The sequence below is a fragment of the Musca domestica genome, unplaced genomic scaffold, assembly GCF_030504385.1.
Source record: "Musca domestica strain aabys unplaced genomic scaffold, Musca_domestica.polishedcontigs.V.1.1 49, whole genome shotgun sequence".
Taxonomy (NCBI): Eukaryota; Metazoa; Arthropoda; class Insecta; order Diptera; family Muscidae; genus Musca; species Musca domestica.
Genome location: NW_026712344.1, coordinates 396,741 through 415,824, shown reverse-complemented (window position 1 = coordinate 415,824; position 19,084 = coordinate 396,741). Strand labels below are relative to the sequence as shown.

The 19,084-nt window shown below is 34.7% G+C and overlaps 4 protein-coding genes across 5 annotated transcripts; 2 read left to right on the top strand and 2 right to left on the bottom strand.

Annotated features, from left to right (window-relative positions):
- Nucleotides 1-698: 698 nt before the first annotated feature.
- On the bottom strand, nucleotides 699-3,294 carry LOC131804782 (protein YIF1B-A-like). 2 transcript variants are annotated; one of them, XM_059127967.1, is made up of 4 exons: nucleotides 3,086-3,294; nucleotides 1,966-2,546; nucleotides 1,517-1,903; nucleotides 699-1,453 (listed from the first exon to the last, which is right to left on the bottom strand). In XM_059127967.1, exons 1-4 carry the CDS (start codon nucleotides 3,132-3,134, stop codon nucleotides 1,217-1,219), a joined length of 1,254 nt encoding a protein of 417 aa, XP_058983950.1. In that variant the 5' UTR covers nucleotides 3,135-3,294; the 3' UTR covers nucleotides 699-1,216. The 2 variants fall into 2 exon arrangements, with proteins under 2 accessions (XP_058983950.1, XP_058983951.1); XM_059127968.1 differs by having other exon boundaries at nucleotides 3,101-3,294.
- Nucleotides 3,295-7,222: 3,928 nt separating this feature from the next.
- LOC101892972 (bifunctional purine biosynthesis protein ATIC) lies at nucleotides 7,223-13,450 on the top strand. The gene is made up of 5 exons (XM_005185006.4): nucleotides 7,223-7,347; nucleotides 10,588-10,680; nucleotides 10,746-11,818; nucleotides 12,615-13,175; nucleotides 13,242-13,450. Exons 2-5 carry the CDS (start codon nucleotides 10,662-10,664, stop codon nucleotides 13,359-13,361), a joined length of 1,773 nt encoding a protein of 590 aa, XP_005185063.2. The 5' UTR covers nucleotides 7,223-7,347; nucleotides 10,588-10,661; the 3' UTR covers nucleotides 13,362-13,450.
- Nucleotides 13,373-15,650, bottom strand: LOC131804777 (uncharacterized). The gene is made up of 4 exons (XM_059127946.1): nucleotides 15,553-15,650; nucleotides 14,098-14,253; nucleotides 13,727-14,041; nucleotides 13,373-13,672 (listed from the first exon to the last, which is right to left on the bottom strand). Exons 2-4 carry the CDS (start codon nucleotides 14,164-14,166, stop codon nucleotides 13,529-13,531), a joined length of 528 nt encoding a protein of 175 aa, XP_058983929.1. The 5' UTR covers nucleotides 14,167-14,253; nucleotides 15,553-15,650; the 3' UTR covers nucleotides 13,373-13,528.
- A 2,209-nt stretch (nucleotides 15,651-17,859) lies between these two features.
- Nucleotides 17,860-18,768, top strand: LOC131804759 (uncharacterized). The gene is made up of 3 exons (XM_059127920.1): nucleotides 17,860-17,919; nucleotides 17,980-18,294; nucleotides 18,541-18,768. Exons 1-3 carry the CDS (start codon nucleotides 17,860-17,862, stop codon nucleotides 18,694-18,696), a joined length of 531 nt encoding a protein of 176 aa, XP_058983903.1. The 3' UTR covers nucleotides 18,697-18,768.
- The last annotated feature ends 316 nt before the right edge of the window (nucleotides 18,769-19,084 follow it).

The window sequence follows — 19,084 nt, the reverse complement described above, 5'->3', positions numbered from 1 at the left end:
CAAAAGTATGCTTTGAAATTAATGACGTTTTTAAATATAAAATTACTGAGTACATCGCTTACTTAAAAATCGGCATGTTCCTATAGAAACCCGTTAACCCATTATTTTCTAAATCTGACAAAATGATGAGAAACGGCTGGCATTCCCCAGAGACATTGAAATCATTGTCTCAAGTGGTCAACCCTGTGTTTCTTCCAAGAGCCACGATAAACTGGTACAACGAACAAGTCTATCAAAATCATCGCCCCAAGTTAGGAGAAATTAGGAATATTTTACACTGGTAATAATCGCATAATTCTGATGCCGACTACTGCAGGCTAGTGGCGGGACTAGGATGTTGTCGAGTTGTTGTCGCAGGCCCGCCGAAATCGAATTTTGTGAGGTTTACAGACTCCTTTATAAAAGTCAATATGAAACAGTGACAGTTATGAAAACAAAAATTGTGCAAACAGAATTTTTATTACATTAGAAGTTTTGATCAAGTCCAGAAAAATACAGGGTAATATGGAAAAACTGCAAATAGACTCAAAAGAGCTAAAGAGTTGCTTCGAACTTTCGCTTACATTTTGTCGCCCTATCATTCAAATTCTAGACAAATGAAGATGTGTGAGTTCTATCTTGAATATTAGATTGTATACATTTTGTAGAATCAACACAATTGCTCGGCCTTGGTCTCCAAGATAAACAAAAAGTTTGGATACATTTCGTTCATAATGTTATTTTTATTGTTATTCTCATTTTTTTTCTTTATAAAAAGTATGATTTTATGTTTTCGAATTAACAAAAAATGTTTTAAGAAAATATACATATTATGCAATTATAAACTAAATTGGAGAGTCTCAAATTAAAATTGATAATCTATGTATATTACAACACCAAAAAAAAAAAAAAGAATAGATCTGTAAAATAAACAGATTTAAGTATGATCCCTTTTTTGTAATATAAAATTAAAGGAAAACGTAATTATCAATCAAGGCGTATTTAAAATAAAATTGTTATGTGGGTGACATCGTGTTCGAGGGTGACAACCATCAGAAATATTCAACCACATGTTGTTGATATTATCATTATCATGGAACAGCAACGAATGTTATGTTTACATAAGGAAACGTGATAGTATGGTTCATATTTTAGCTTTATTTTTTCTTGTGGAAAATTAAACTAAAAATAGTTGTTGTTTTTATGCACAGAATAGAAAACAAATAAGAGTATTCACTTAAAATTGTAGATTTCTAGCTTCTAAGGTGGCCGCATCGGGGAAATATAAATGTTTCGACAATAAAAAGGACAAAAAGGCTTGCCCTCCAACAACTAAGAAAAGGAAATATAATTTTCGTTTTCTGCCACCAGTGTAATCCAACTGTTGGGGATTACCATAGGGATCGTAGTTAATGGCTCCTGTAGCAGCTGCTGGTGAGGTTTCGTGTAGGACTTTGGTTTTCAAAGTACGTAACTAAAATGGAATTTTATAAAAGATAATCAAAATCCATATAAATCGATCATTGCGTCCACTTACCAAAAAGAATCCCAACGATAAACTACAGTATGCCAATGCCAAATAATATCCAAAACCATGGAACATTGTGCTCACCAATAGACATGCTGTTATTGTGACAAACTTATATCCGGCAAACGCCATTAAGTCCAATGTTTTTAGATTCGTTTTGATGTTGACCACATACAGTGTGATTGTATATACCACCAATTCAAAAATACAATAGGCCAAAGCACTGGAGGCTTGTATACTGAGGGCTTCGGGCGAGAAACGTTTTTGAAGACCCAACATGAGACCGGCCACAACGACAAATGTTATAAAAGCCATGGTGGGTATATACAAGTCTGGAGCATTGATGTCATATCTGGGCTGTACAGGTTGCTCTTGATCGTATTTGAGGGACCAATCCTAAAATACAGAAAAAATGTAAACAAATGTTGGTATATTTTGAGGTTTAGAGGTCTACTTACCTTATGTGTGAATGGGAAGAATAACAACCTCAATTTGTTGATCACATAATTGTTGTCGACTGAAAAATAGTATTTCAATTTGGCAACTGGTACCCATTTAGTAAATTGATTCTCCACCAACTGCTTGCCCTGATCGGCCAGTCGTTGACCATATTGCATGGCCATATCTTGTACAATTGGCTGTTGAAACATGGCAAACTGGGGAAACTGTCCAGGTGGCCCTCCAGCTACTCCTGTCTGTTGTTGTTGTGGTCCAACGCCGCCGCCAAATGGTTGCTGTTGTGGCTGTCCTCCGGGAACAGAACTGTATTGTTGCGGTTGTGGTGATGGGGCAGAATAACCATAATTTTGATTGGGCATGGACATACCTCCATTGTTGAAGCCACCACCACCCATTGGTTGGGGAGATTGGTGTTGAGGCATGCCAAAGCCACTGGGAGCAGCATTGCCACCTAGCATTGGATCCAGGACAGTTGGTCCGTTTGTCGGTTGCAAGTATGGAGAGGAACTGGCCATGGGAGCTGCCGGTCCCATAGCATTAACATCTCGAACATGTTTAATTTTACGTCCCGGGCCAGAAGCTTTATGGAAACACAAATTAGAATTATTTTCCATTTCAACATCAACATTTGATAAAGCAAAGAAACAATGGAAACTTGCAAGCTACAGACGTACATGGTGTGCATTTCATGTCTCAATTGGTGGCATATAGCCACTAACACACACACTCACACATTGTCTACACAAATTACAACGAAACAGATCACAAACTAAGATAGTTTCGGTGGACACATAACAATAACAACAAACTGATAGCAACAGCGGCAAAAGGCGTATGAATTTGAGAGGGCAGTGGTTAGTATTCTTCATCGAACAGAATTATTAGAAAGAATAAGACAGCATCAATACGTCAGTTTGTGGTATAGGCAAACAGATATTACGAAAAATTCAAGCCCCTTCGCATGAAACCTTTGAACTATTAGCTATAATGACATCTATGTTATCAGCATAGATGCGAACAGGCACTCCTTTTTGGGGCAGGGACTTGCATTTTTATGAGTTTTCTTCTGCTTCGAAACGAAACTCATTGTGTACTTGCGTGTTTCCTTGTCTTCCTTACAATTTTCCCACTTACGATTCCTTATGCCAGCATTCGGATTGTTATACATATTGTCTAGCCGCTACAGCAGATGTTGTTGTTAATTTGTAGTTAAATTATATATTTCTTTAATATTTAATATTAAAAACAAAAAACTTATTCCTTTTGCAAATGTAGATTCATTTATAACCACATCACCAATCCAATAGCCCGTCAAATACAGTGCTGTATGAATGCGTAGTATTATTGTGTTACTACAATACTGGTCGAACAGCTGTTTTGTTATGAGACTATTTTTTTACGTTTACCAACACTGAACTGTGCTGATTGTTTCATTCGGTAATAGGTTCGTCTCTGTACATTTCCCATAAGATTTATTCAATTCTTACGAGATAGCAAGGTAGAAGAAAATAGGTAGACGCTTCGACACAGCTGCTGGGACAATGAACTGTCAAACCAATTTTGGAATCGAATTTTTTGAATGAAAAATTACTCAAATTTGTAAAAATTATTAAAACATTATAACAATCTCCGATTGGCGTTGTGTGGTAAAACATAGACAAATGTACTTATTTTTGCAAAAATATTTAAAAAAATTTTGACATATCAATGTTCCCAAGCGTTGATGCATCTACCTGTATTTTTCTACCATGCGAGATAGTATGAATTATGGTACAATAAAAAGGTAAGGTAAAACTACAAGGTGATTACAATTTTTTTAAGTGTGCCCGACTTCTGTCAAGAAGAATAAGAACAAAATATATTCAAAATCAATGATTGGAAGAAACTTCAATTTCGGGGGGCGCATTAATAATATTAAGCAGATTTAAGATTGATCACTTAGGATCATATTTTTAGAGGACATCCAGGCATTTTATTCGTCTTTCGAGCTATTTGGCTCATTTTAAAAAATAAACAATAATACAAAATAAATGAAAACATGTTGCACATAATTTTGAGTAATTCTGACAGGAAGCGGGCATAGCCTCAGGGCTGTATTTCTCTAGTTTTACGAAGCTGTTCTTCCTCCTTGTTGTACCATGGTATGAACTGTGCCATGTTAGAACTGTCAAAGTGATTTGGAAATTGAAAGTCGTGGATGAAAAATTATTGAAATTTGTAAAATTTGCTGAAAAAAACATATTATAACAACCTCCGATTTGCATAGTATAAGAAATCATACAATAATCTAGTTATTTTTGACAAAACACTTTAAAATTTTTGATATATCAATGTTCCCAAGCATTGATGCATCCACCTATATTCTTCTACCATGGAAGTGTAACATGTTAAAAGAATACAGGTTGATGCATCAACACTTTCAAAATTGGTTTGACAGCTCATTGTCCCAGCAGCTGTGTTGATGCGACTACCTGTATTCTTCTACCATGAAGTGTACGAAGCATTATAGTAATAGTATTAAGCGATCGGAGCGCGTCGAAAATCCGTATTTTAAATATCGTTCCAAGAGGAAATTAGAGATAGAATGTAGATACAAATAAAACCATTATAAAACCAGAAAAGTAACTTTACCAGAGTCTTATTGTGTAAAATGAACTGCGAAAGCATTAAGTAGTTGAATTGAGTTTGTTTTTATTACAATATTTTAATCAAATTTATATAAAGGGTAATTTAATTCAAAATACAAAGGCAAAATTGTTTTATTCCAAAATTGCAATGTTTACCTTTTAATGCCAACTTTTTGTTGCAATTGAAATTAAGGTTTTATTTTGAATAGCTTTCTCTATTATTTGAACAGAATAAGGACACTAATTCCTCTTATTACTGTACCATGTAAAAAATTTAAATAAAGTTGTATAAAAAATCGTATTCAGGTGATTCCCATGGTAGAATCATGTAATAATATGTTTACAAGTTTTTCAAAAATTATTCATTTGACAACATATTATTGTCAAAATTCGTATTTATAGATGCATTGTACATACACAAATCAGAGATGGGGACCTGTTTATATGTAGTGATTTGTGGGAAGGTAAATTACAGAAAATGCAGAGATGGGAATGCTTATTTGAAATGACTACGTTCTTAATTTTTAAAATGAACCTTAGCCTTAAAATATTCTAGAGGTTTTACTAGTTTTTTTTTTTGTCAAGGACCTTTTTTCTTTTTTACCCTTTTCAGGTGTAATTCGAAACATTTTTATTGTAATTCATAACATTTTATTTTAAATTTAAAAATTTCAGTTGTAATTCGTAAAATTGCAATTAAAATTCAAGAACTTCATTTGTAATTCGAAACAATTCACATGTAAATTGAGAATTTCATTTGTGATTCGTAAAATTCCATTTAAAATTCGAATTATTCCATTTGTAATTCGAATTATTCCATATACAATTCAAATTATTTCAAAACAAGCAAATATGAAGCCAATGAAAAAAATATTTTTTTTGTTTGTTTCGAATTTTAAACGGAATAATTCGAATTACAAATGGAATAATTCGAATTTCAAATAAATATATATTAAAATGTAATGTTACAAATAACTAATGGAAATCTTGAATCACAATTAAAATATTACGAAAAACAAATGGAAATCTCAAATTACAAATTAAATATCATGAATTACAAAAGGAATTCTCGAGTTCCAAATAAAATGTTTCGAACTACCTCTGGAAAAGGGTAGACTTTTCGAAAAATTACAAAATTTGTAGATCCTTTAATTCTACAAAACAAAAGTTTCAAGCATGGCACAATTACAGAAGGTTAATTGAACGATTTTTTTGATAAAACTTTATTGTTCTACTATTTTAGATTCCCTCTCCCGAAATTCCAATCTTGTTTCGCGAGTTTTTTTCCAATATAACAATTTTGTTAAAAATAAAAATAAACAAAGCTAACTGTTGCATATTTAAGAGTCTATTAGACACTATAAGACTCCAGCACAGAATTGCATTTTTCTAGTTTCTTTGAAGTTGACCAACCTTTCTTATTGAGCCATGGCATGGTACAATACATTCAAGGTAGGGCTATGATACCATATGATTTTAATTTGTTCATTTTCTTGGCTTAATATGTCAACTTTTTTTGTGTGTGTTTATTCTTTTCAATAATAAAAAAATTGCTCAGAAAATATTCAAATTCGGATGTTTTCAAAATGCTTATTGCAACGTATGCAACTACAGAATCTACAGTTTTTGTAGCGAAATAAACCTTCAGAGTTATATAGAACATGATTTTGAAGAGAAATTTTGGCCTTTCATTCAGTTTTTGCGATTTTCAATTATTTATTCAAAGTCAATGCAACAAGCTGTTTGTTTATTGTTTTGATAGTAATGCTGACATTACAAGCCAAACAGGTAGACCTCTATGCATTGTACCATGGTTTCAAGCATGGTACAATGAAGAGAAGGTAGGTCAATTTTGAAAAAAATTGCAAGTATAGAGGTCTACCTGTTTGGCTTGTAATGTCAGAATTAGTATCAAAATAATAAAAAATCAAACAACTTGTTGCATTTATTTTGAATAAATAATTGAAAATCGCGATAACTGAATGAAAGGTCAACACTTCTTTTCAAAATCATGTACTATATATCTCTAAAGGATTATTTCGCTACAAAAACTCTAGATTTTGTCGATGCATGCGTTGAAATGAACATTTTGAAAACACACGAAATTGCATTTTTTCTGAACAATTTTTGTTATTAAAAAGAAAACACATACATAAACAAATAAAGATGACATATTAGGCCAAGAAAATAAAAAAATTAAAATCATATGGTATTATAGCCCTACCTTGATATCATCGTACCATGGTTTCAAGTAATTCGAAGCTGGCTAATATACAGTTCAAATTCAAGCCATAAAGTTTCTAGAATGATACTAGGTTTTCATGTTTCTCTTATTTTTAAATGTTTACTTCCGAAAATTTTCACCCATTATAGCCAATTAATGACTCAATAGCCTCAAAATCCACCCAATATTTAACTTAATATCAATGCGCATTTTTATTTAAAAAAATCAGATTTAATTTATGTTGTTTAACGCAACAGAAGATCGAAAACGTTTATATACAACTCTGCTAACTCTATAAGTCCGTGCGAACCTAGTTCTGTTATTCTGTTAATGCAAATGTTAAATTGTTTTCAGGTTATGTTAATTTTATGTTAACATTTCAATTTCTCTGTTAACATAAATGTTAAATTCATTTTTGATTTTATTTTATTTCAAATTGTCGGTGACTCGGGTGTGTTTGTGTTTTGTTGTGGCGGAAAGTTTGTAGTTTCTGTTGGATCCAAAACAAAATTTAGCAAAAAAGCCGGTTGGTAAGTAAAGATAACAAGCATATCAGTGTTCGGTTTCGGTATACAAGTATAATACTTTTAATTGTTTTTCAAACCTCTTTTTTATAAGGCAGTTATGTTGTACATTTAGGGGGATCCATTACGTCAAGCTCTCGTAGCCATGCACGCGGTTCCAGACGATCGAGTTTAATGTTTTTTTTCTTAGTTTGTGCATGTGTGTGTGCGTTACTGTCTGGAGTTTATTTTTGTTCTTAAAATAGAATAGAGTACATATGTACATACATACATAACATCAGACGTCTCCAGTATATCAACAGGTTTTTTGATCAATTAATTTACTTACGCACATGTGCTACATAACACATAACACAAGAGAGCCGAAATGATTTTTGAATTAATTTCAGTCTAGGTCTGCGACTAACACCAACACTGTCTGGAATTAATATAACAAGACTTGAATTGATCTTTTGTGATTGCTATATGTAGGTTTTTAAGGGATCAATTTACATGGGTTAATGTATGTTACCCCCACTTGTTGTACTGTCAAGCATCTATCTAAATAGATAACTAATTACACTGCCTACAGTCTGGGTATGGAAAATCTCTTTGATTTTTGTAACGCGATAAATATTTTGCGGAAGATTCTGTAGGAAAAAAAAACACTGTCACGGCCTCATTAAGTTTGTTATTCCGTGGGTAACTCATTGAAATAATCATTTAAGACTCAATATATATTTTATATTGTTGATCAATGTAAATTTCTAAGACGATTTGAACATGTCCCTCGGTCTAACTTTGACATTATGACTACAATTTTAAAGGGATTGAAAATTGGGTGTATCGATTCAGTTTTTCGCATAAAAGCTGATTTTTTAAGAGTTGTAGAAAAGTTTTTCAAAAGAAAAAAAAAAAAAAATAATTGAAATAAAAAACAAGTAAAAAGCGGTAAGTTCGGCTGGGCCGAACTTTGTATATCCTTCACCATTTGGAACGAATTTGGCAATTTCAAAAACAAAAAAAAACCGGTAAAAATTTTGTTAAAATCTTAAAAATACCAAATGTAGCCGTCATATCAGGGCCTAAACGACGACGTGGACCTGCATAGGCAACTTTTGTAATAAGCCATTACAATATTCAAACTTGAAAAAAAGTTGAATAATGTAGCTGAAATCGTCAATATAGGGAGGTACTATTATATGGGGGCTAGACCAAAATGTAGACCTGCACATACAATATTCTGCCTGAAGCTGCAGTATCCATTGCGAACTTCAAATACCAAATTTGCAACAATTCCGATGAATAATGTCGCTAAAATCATCAAAATACCAAATATAGGGAGGTACCGTTATATGGGGGCTATAAGAAGACGTGGACCTGCACATACAATTTTCTTTCATGGGCTGTAGTATTCATTACGAACTTCAAATGTCAAATTTGAAACAACTTCGAACTTGATTTAAGTACAGACCTAAAATGAGATTCAAATTTTACGCTGATCATAAATAAATAAACTTTGTTGGATCCAAAGTGATAACTTCGATGAGTTACAAGTGGAACGACAATTTTAATTACCCTCCACACTATGTAAAATTCCGCTATAATATTTAAAATTCCGAATATCTGGCGTTACAGAAAATATTCACCTCTGAAACCAATTATCTCCCAGAGAAGGTGGTGTTTATTAGGAACCCCAAACACCAATTTTGAGATAATTTTGTTGCATAATGACGCTAAAAACCTAAATATTGAGAGATACCGTCAAAAGGGTGCTATATGAAGATGTCGATCTGTTATGGGAAAGTAATTGCGTAAGCTCTATAGCCAATTATTTGCCAGCGAAAGCGGAGCCTATTAAAATTTTCAAATACTAAATTTGAGGTCATTCTGTTGAAAAATGTAGGCAAAAAGATTTAAAAACCGAATATTAGAGGGTACCCTAATATAGATACTATTCGAAGGCGTAGATATGTACTGGAAATTTTCTGTCATAGGAGGTAGTATCCATTGCGAACTCCAAATTTGAAACAAATTCCTGCAAAAAGTGTGGCACAAATCGAAATACCGAATATCTGGAGGTACAGTTTAATGGGGACTAAACCGAAGCTTGGACTTATATGGATAGATCCATGCTAGGATGTTTCCTTCATACTAGGAACACAAACAGCTAAAATACAACAAATTCGGGTTAACATTGTGATTAAAACATTAAAAGTATGGGGCCTTTAACAAACCTATATATTCCATTTTCGGTACCCAAATATACATTCCTGATCAGCATAAAATGGAATGTCGGTTTAGCGATGTCCGTCCGTCTGTTTCACAAAACTTGTTCTTGGTCAGTTTGAAAATTCAACTCGATGTTTTCCGTTTGTCGCTTGCAATCATTTTATAATCTGTTGTACAGAAATAATTTCTTCTGAGTTAGTAAAAAAAGTGATTTGTTTGTTCTCCGTAATATTGGGTTCACAGTCCGAAAGTTTTCTGTCAGTAGAAATTCTCAAAATAAATACAGTAAATTCTCATACAACGTCACTTTTCGATTTTAAGAGTTTTTTTAGTTTTTCTGGATTTTTTAACCAAAAATAGCTATAATTTTATATTGAATTGCTATAGCTTTGACAATATGCATAAAAGCTCATTATCGGGTTAAATTTAAATTATTATTAGGCATTTTCCCTATTAGAAAGAAACCCTACAGATAATACAGCTTTTATAGATAGAAACTCTTCTACATGATTTTTTCAGGAACTTGTCGGGTTTTAGCGACGATTGGCGATTTTCCAAGATCTTCTATAGAATTTGGATAACAATACTTTTCCTATAAATCTTCATAATTCATCATACTAAATGGACGACTTTTTATATTGACAGATCTTTCGATCTAGTGCTTGATAATCATACTAGGCAACTACGATTAGTGTTAAACATAATCTATCTGATTATTTGTTGTTTTTACTCTTAATTTGACGTAAAAAAGGACATAGTAACACTGCAATTTACTATGGGCACCCTTACACAAACATATTAAGTTGGTGGAAAAGAATCAAAAATCGCGACTGATAAGTGTTTGCTGGGGGCAATTGGGAGGTCAACGATGTAAACAAATTTGCAAAATGTTAATACCCTATACGGTAGACAAAAACAACACGGTTTATCAGTTGGGCTAAGGTCACTCAATATTTGAGATTAAAAGACTGATGCAAATGCTATTTTGAAATATTGAAGACTTAATGAAATTTTTGCAATTCTTTCATATTTCAGTTCACTTTTGTAAGTCACAACACCCAGAGCACAGCTACGCCTTAGCATACATCCGCAAACAGTAAAGTAAAAAAATGGCCAGCAAACGTTTTGGTAAGTGATGGCTTATTTCAAGTTTCAACATTTGTCATATATTATAATTATATTTATCTTTGCAGCCCTTCTTAGTGTTTCCGACAAAACCGGTCTTGTTGACCTCGGCAAAAGCCTTTCTGCCTTGGGCTTTCAATTGGTTGCCAGTGGCGGCACTGCTACAGCTTTGCGTAATGCCGGTCTAGCCGTTAAGGATGTTTCCGACATTACCGGCGCTCCTGAAATGTTGGGTGGTCGCGTCAAAACATTACACCCTGCTGTGCATGGTGGCATTTTGGCTCGTCTCACCCCATCCGATCAGGCCGATATGCAAAAACAAAATTTCGATTACATCAATTTGGTGGTCTGCAATCTGTATCCTTTTGTCAATACTGTCTCAAAGCCAGATGTCACCGTGGCTGATGCTGTGGAGAACATTGATATCGGTGGTGTGACTTTGCTCAGAGCTGCAGCCAAAAATCATGATCGTGTCACTGTGATTTGTGAAGCCTCCGATTATGCCAAGGTTTTGCAAGAAATCCAACAGAATGGTGATACCACTTTGGAGACCCGCAAATTGTTGGCCCTCAAAGCCTTTACGCACACTGCCACCTACGACGATGCCATTTCCGATTATTTCCGTAAACAATACTCAAGTGGTGTGGCTCAATTGAATTTGAGATATGGCATGAATCCCCATCAAAAACCCGCCCAAATATTTACTCAATTGGAGAAATTGCCATTGCGTGTGGTTAATGCATCTCCTGGATTTATTAATCTCTGTGATGCCTTGAATGGTTGGCAATTGGTTAGAGAATTGAAAAAGGCTTTGGGTTTGCCGGCAGCGACAAGTTTCAAACATGTCTCGCCAGCTGGTGCTGCTGTGGGCAATCCCTTAACCAGGGAACAAGCAAAATTGTGTATGGTTGATGATTTATATGATTCGTTGACCCCCTTGGCCACAGCTTATGCTCGGGCAAGAGGTGCAGATCGCATGTCATCATTTGGTGATTTTGTTGCATTGTCCGATGTCTGTGATGTTGTAACGGCAAAAATTATATCACGTGAGGTGTCCGATGGTATTATTGCTCCAGGTTATGAGCCGGCTGCATTGGAAATTCTTAAGAAGAAGAAGAATGGTGCCTACTGCATTTTGAAGGTAAGTATTGTTTTTTTTTTTCAGTTGAATGTTACGATATATCGCGTATAGTATTTTAAATTAAATTTATTTTAAGTTGCTAACTGTAGTAATGCCAGGATATTGACGTAATTGGATAGCAATACTTTTCTCTATCATGGCTTTATCAAATGATTACATCATTTAGCTCAAAATAATGGAAATTTCTAGTATAATTGATGCCCAGGCTATGTGCCTCTGATTGTCCCGACCATATATTTCGACGGATCCAATGCTGTCTAAAGCGAAAGCCAAGATTATTTTGTGCTGCGAGTCATGGAAATTGAATTTGTTACCAAAAAATTACCAAAAAGTTTCTTCGTTGAGACGCAGAGATTCCCTTTGGGCTTATAACTGCCTGCTCTGAGCCCGGGGGCTTGCTTAAGGATTGGGCTGAGGTTGGAATATTTGTTACGGGAACTGATAATAGTGAAAGTCACTAGTCACTAATAGAAGTGGCAAGGACTTTGTCATAAAAATCAATTTCCTGGCAATTTGTATTCCTGTTGAAAGATGGCTTTATTTATTGTTTGGCAACAGTATCATATCATAACATCTTGGCAAAAATTTAATATCCTGGCGGAGAGTCTTTAACGATTTTAAAAATCCTATACAAAAGGCGAATATATTTATCAAAGAAGTGTCAATCCTTGATGGCTGAGTAAGATATACTTCTAGATTCAATACTACTTCATCAAATACGCTGTAACCCATCGAGGATTTACTGAAATATTTTTAAGAAATGCAACTGATCATGTTTTCTCTTTTTTACTTTCAGATGGATCCCAATTACGAGCCCTCGGCTTTGGAACGTAAAACCATTTTCGGTTTGACCCTGGAACAAAAACGCAACGATGCTGTCATTGATCCCTCGCTTTTCTCGAATGTTGTTACCAAACAAAAACAATTACCCGAATCCGCCGTACGTGATTTAATTGTGGCCACAATTGCTCTCAAGTTTACCCAATCGAATTCGGTGTGTTATGCTCGTGATGGCCAAGTTATTGGCATTGGTGCTGGGCAACAATCACGTATCCATTGCACCCGTTTGGCTGGTGAGAAGGCTGATAACTGGTGGCTGAGACAACATCCTCGTGTTGCCGGTATGAAATTTAAGGCTGGCGTTAAGCGTGCTGAAATCTCAAATGCCATTGATAATTATGTTAACGGTACTGTGGGTAAGGATATGCCATTCGCCCAATTCGAGGCCATGTATGAGGAGGTTCCCCAACAATTGACCCAAGAGGAAAAACTTGATTGGCTTAAGCAATTGAATGGTGTGGCCTTGGGTTCGGATGCCTTCTTCCCCTTCCGTGACAATATTGATCGGGCTCGTTTGGTGGGTTAAGACATGTTATGTTATAATTTATAATTTTTTTTATTAATTTTTGTTTTTATTTTACAGAGTGGCGTCTCTTATATTGCCAGTCCCGCAGGTTCCACCAATGATGCGGGCGTTATTGCCGCCTGTGATGAACATGGTATTATTATGGCCCACACTAATTTGCGTTTGTTCCACCATTGATATAACAAAAGTGCATTTCATCTTTTATTTTAGTTTATAAGCGAATTGTTTTTCATAAAAGACACAAATATATATGATTTATATTATAACCGGAATAATATACTTTTTAAGGTCGTATTTTTCTAATGCGGAGGCATTGCTGAATGCCAAGGCCATAAAACATTATTTTATTTATTTTTTACACGACCCGAAATTGTCACGATTCCTGTCTTTGGTTCAGCATTATTCAGATTTAAGGTAAATTCCCAGGAACCATCTGGCAAAATGGGCGGATAACACTCCTCATCGATACGCACCGTATAGAGGACATTCTAGAAGGAAATTTAGTTAAATACATAAAATGTGACAACAATGGATTTGTTTACCTCAACAAAAGGACATTTACGCGGTAGATTAGACTTGTCAAGCAGCTCATTTAGGAACACACCAATAAATTTATTCCAACGTTTATCTCGAAATGATTCACACACCTCGAAAGTGGTGTGCTGCAGTGAAATACGTTTCTTGCTTTTTGTTAGCATATACACGGATAATTTGACCGGCCATTTAGTTATATTTCGGTTCATTATTAAATCCATATTGGCAGCCTTTTCATTTGTTAGGGAAAAATTCAGACGTTTTATGAATGGTATGTCCGTGACGACTGGTGTAATGTAGTCTAGTTCTAGGATATAGTCTCGCTGAAATTATTTTCTTTTTAGTTGCTTGTACTTTTAATATTTATTTGTTTTCATACTTTGGACTCCACTAATATAGATGTAGTGAAGATCACCATGGTTAACAGAAATATATATTTACCGCTCATTGTCTCACTTTGATCAGTGGTAGTTGGCAACTGTTGAAGAATATTCGTTGAGAGAGCTTTGTAATTGTTTCGATTTGTAATGGTTTGCTGCAAAATGTATTCGATTTAAATAACACAATTATTTACAAATTAGACAAATTAAGAAAATGGATTTATAGTTTGACTCAAATACATAATTCTCTAATACAATGGACAAATATCTAATGCGGTGTATATACAAGGTGAGATAAAAAAAAAAAACTGCAACAAAGTCAACGCCATAATTTTTAACATTTTTTTAAAATTTTTTTGAATAAAAGCAAAAATGTAGGAATTGGCCACCTTTGGCACGAATTATGGCCTTCATACGGCCAATGAAACCGTCTCACGCTGTCCGAATGTTGCTCTGCGGTATTTTGGCCCATTCCCGGCTAAGCGCTTACTTGAGGTGATTGGCACTGTGGTATTTTTTAGTGCCAACCTTGCTTTCCAAAATACTCCAAACACAATAGTCCAACGGATTGGTATCCGGATATTTTGGTGGCCATGGAATGTCCAAGGTCAGCGGCCAAAATGTTTGCGTGCCCACCCTCCAAAATATTTTCGCGATAATATTCGGCATTTATTTTGATGCCACGTTCGATTAATACGAGCGGAGAGTGACCATCGGCTGTTATGGCGGCCCACTCCATCACCATGACCGGCGCTTGAGTTTTGATGGCCAAACGAAGGTGAACATTTTCAGCTGACCTCTTTGGCAACTAAACACGATGGTTTACAAACTGCTGGACAACAAATGTTTTCTCATCGGAGAAACCCAAATTCGTCAGTTCACCACTTTTGGCCAAGCGAAACAACTCTTAAGCTCATTTGAGTCTATTTTCTTTCTGTTGCGGTGTAAGTTCTTGCACTTTTTGGAATATCAATGGCTTTGCCAATATTTACTGAATGGAATATTGCGATATGTTCAGCTTACGTGCCATTTCTGCTGATGTTGCTGTTTATTTCCGTCCACTTCCTTGACGTCGGGCTACGCTATCAGTTTCACGGTAACGGGCGATGGTACGAGACACAATCGATTTATTCACATTTAAATGCTGGAGTGTTCTAACGATACTCACGTGTGGTTTTCCAGCCAAATATAAAGAAATCACACTATCACGCTTAAATTCCATCACGAATAACTTGTTTTCTGGAAAATTCTCACCAAAATGCTTTTGTACGCTAATTTTAACAGCTGTCGGACGAGTGGCTTAGAAGTGACAGCAGTTTGAAGTTGGTTGTAGTTTTTTCATCTCACCCTGTTTAGGCCCACAGAGCTTAAGCGATAGTTTTTCCCGAACTTTGATCCCTTTCATTACAGGATTTTTGTGATAAATTTGTACACGTGTTTTCATATTTACTTACATTTTACTTTAGTAGCTGAACGAAGCTGTGTTATTTGTTTGATTGACCGTTGTTGGTGTGAATTTGAACTGAACTTCTTCAACCCAGACATCTCCTGCCACTGCCAATCAGATATCATAATCTATTTTTAATGACAAATAACTTAATTTCAAAATAATACAATATTAAAAGCATTTTTAAATCATGACTAAGCAACATATAGTGGAAATGGAAACAAATTTGAAAATGATTCGAAAAATTAATGAAACAATTAAGGACTACGAATATGTGTCATATATATTATGGAAAAAAATAAAAGATAGGACTGAATACATTGTAGTTTAAGGGTTTTAGGGAATGTATGAGCCAGAGGAAGTGTAGAATTTGAAGTAGGAACTCCTATAGAAAGTCTTCTATTAGTAGAAGATCGATTGAGGGCCCATAAGTACCATGCATGATATTTATGCCCTCCGCTACACTGTGGTATAGAATATGGAGAAGAAAACAAAATAGACCCATGAAGATCATCAAAAGGAACTTTCTCAATAAGAAAGGCTGCTCAACTTCAAAGAAACTAAGAAAATGCAACTCTGCACCAGAGTCTTATAGTGTCAAATAGACTTTTGAAAAATGCAAAAATTTGTTTTGATTATATTACATTTTTCCACAAAATCCAAGATAGAGGGATAATATTGTTTCATCCAAAAATTATACATTTAGTTACCTGTTTACGTGGAAAATGTGCATTTCTGTTGTCCCATGTGTCTATACATGTTTTTTTTTTTTTGTAAATAAAGTACAGGCCCCATTTATTGTTCGAATGAGATGAAGTTTTCGCAAATTATTTAATTTGCCAAAGGACAACCCCTATTAAAACTGCTCCGAGTCTATCCAATTTAGATAAAGCTCAAATAGAAAAGTGTTGGCTTGATTGTTCGGGATGCCATAGTATTTTGTTTTTGCAAAATGGTCAGGCTTAATCCCTTTTATTGTTGTTTTTATAAAAACAACGTTTATTTATTAGTGAAGGACGATGGTAATGCTTACCAGGGAGTAAGGCAGGGAACACCTAGGTTTCGGAAAGAGCCACCAATCCTCATCAGTTCCCTTGTTAAAAATAACTTATATGACAAAAACATTTTTTACCCAAGGGATGAGATCGTAAGCTCAATAGAAGAGGAACCAAAGAATTGAATAAAACTAATTTTTTTGGAAAATCTTCTAAATCTTACAACCGCACTTAAAAACATTTACATCTTTCTCAAATATATATCTTCATCCGATTTCAACTTTGTTATTTGTGTAATATTCGTCAAAATAGGATTATTGCGGCACATTCGACCTAATTCGGCCTAGAAACAAGTGCTTGAAATTTGGTAAAAATCGGTTCATCGGTATTGATATAGCTTCTATATATATGCTTCATCCGAGTTGACGTTTAAGCCCCTTCCATTCGTAATATGCACTCCAATACAATAATATTTGGTACCGGATATCACATGCAGCTCAGAAATATGCCAGCGAAATTTTATCGAGATCAGTTCAGATTGATGGATATAGCTTTTATATAAAGAGTGTCCAAAATAGAAAGTAATGTTTACACCCTCAACCATTCTATGGAGGGTATATTAGCTTTATCATTCCGTTTGTAACTTCTCGAAGTATTCATAATAGACCCTACAAAGTATATAAATTCTTGATCAGCGTAAAATTTTAAGACGATCTAGCGATGATGGGCCATGTCGGTCTACGTTTTCGTATAGCCCCCATATAACGATACCTCCCGATATTCAAGTATTTTCATGATTTTAGCGACATATTTATCTGCAATTTATTATTTGAAGGATGTTACGGGTTCCTAACCACATTTAGCCTCGTCGACCGACCGTCTGTTGTAATTACGCTATCTTCCTAAGGTATTGATATAGAGTGCTGAAATTATGTACATATGCGATTTGAGTCTGCACTTAGATCAAATTTCAAGATGGGCTATATCAGCCAACCTTTTCGTATAGACCTCCCGGCATATTTTTCAACGGAATTGTCTGGAATTTGTTCAACATTGTTAATATGTATGTGTCCACATTGTGGTATACCTCCCATATCCATTCCAAATCCATTCTGTTAATAGCAGACATTCCATAGCTTAATTAACTTAATTATAGGAAAAATTTAATACTTCATTTTAAAATGATCGATTTGAAAAATTTCCAGATTATTCCTGATATTTGAATAATTATGAATTTATGTTTGAATGAATGATTCAATACCTATCTATTGATGGCTATAAAGAGCCACTTTATATTGAACAATCCAACTGTTAGGATTATGACGGGAAAATTGTTGTTCATAGCAATTTGTTTGCTACCGATTTATGTGGAGACTAAGGTGAGTGGAAATTAATATTCAAATTATCTCTTCAATATTCCTTCCTTCATTTCATTTCAGCGTAATTACAATATTGATATCGAATATATCACCCCCGTTGTCACTGATGTCTTCTTTGTCAAGTCCATGAATTTTTCTTTGACAAATAATAAAGCGGCCAATATGGATTTGATTTTAAATCGGAATCTCACTAAATTCCCCATAAGAGCATCGGTATATTTGTTGACAAAGGGTAAACGTCGCATTTCTTTATTCCAGGTGGACTTTGAAGCTTGTCAGGCCCTTAAGGACACGGCTCCTAATAAATTTTTGGCGGTATTCAAAAAGGAACTTTTACGAACATCGAATATTCCAAACCAATGTCCGTTCATTGAGGTATGAGCAAGATTCCATTAAAAATGCTCATTACATATCTGATTACCAAGCCATTATTGTAACAAGGTCATGTAGCAGGAAATAAGTAATTATTCTTTGGCCAAAAATAAATCCACAAATATAACGACATATTACTCCCGGTGACATGACCTTATTAAAATAAGGGATTCGTAATCCGGCTTTTAATGAGTATTTTTCCGTGATTGGATTGGGTAATCAAAAATATTTTTTCTCTATTTCTTTTAGAACGTTGTCTATAGGGCCCGCAACTATACCGTCAATGAAGATGCCTTTCCAGCTATTTTACCCGACACAGCTTGGCAATTTCAATTGAATTTGAATATGAAAGATTTTAGTACTGGCTTCATAAGAATTTCCGGTCGTGTTCGCAGCACTGGGTAGATGGTTTCAATACGATTTGGAAATACAACATTGTTGTAGAGGTGAAGAACGTATATTAAAGGAGAATATATTTTTGGAGGCAAAAAATGTATGTTTCAAAGAAAAGTGTTTTTTTTCGCTTTGCTATCAATAGGATTTATTTTTAATAGAAGAGAGGACGAATATCGGCTAAATACTATAAAATATGGCCGAAACACTAGAAACATAGGGTAAATGTACATGTCCATTTTTATACCCTAGACCGTAGAAAGGAGCGTATATTAACTTTGTCAAAGTATATATGTTCATAATCAGCATAAAATTCTAAGTCGATTTAACGATGTCCGTCTGTCTGTCTATCCCTCCGTCTGTTGAAATCTTGATACAGCCCACATTATTTCACGTAGAG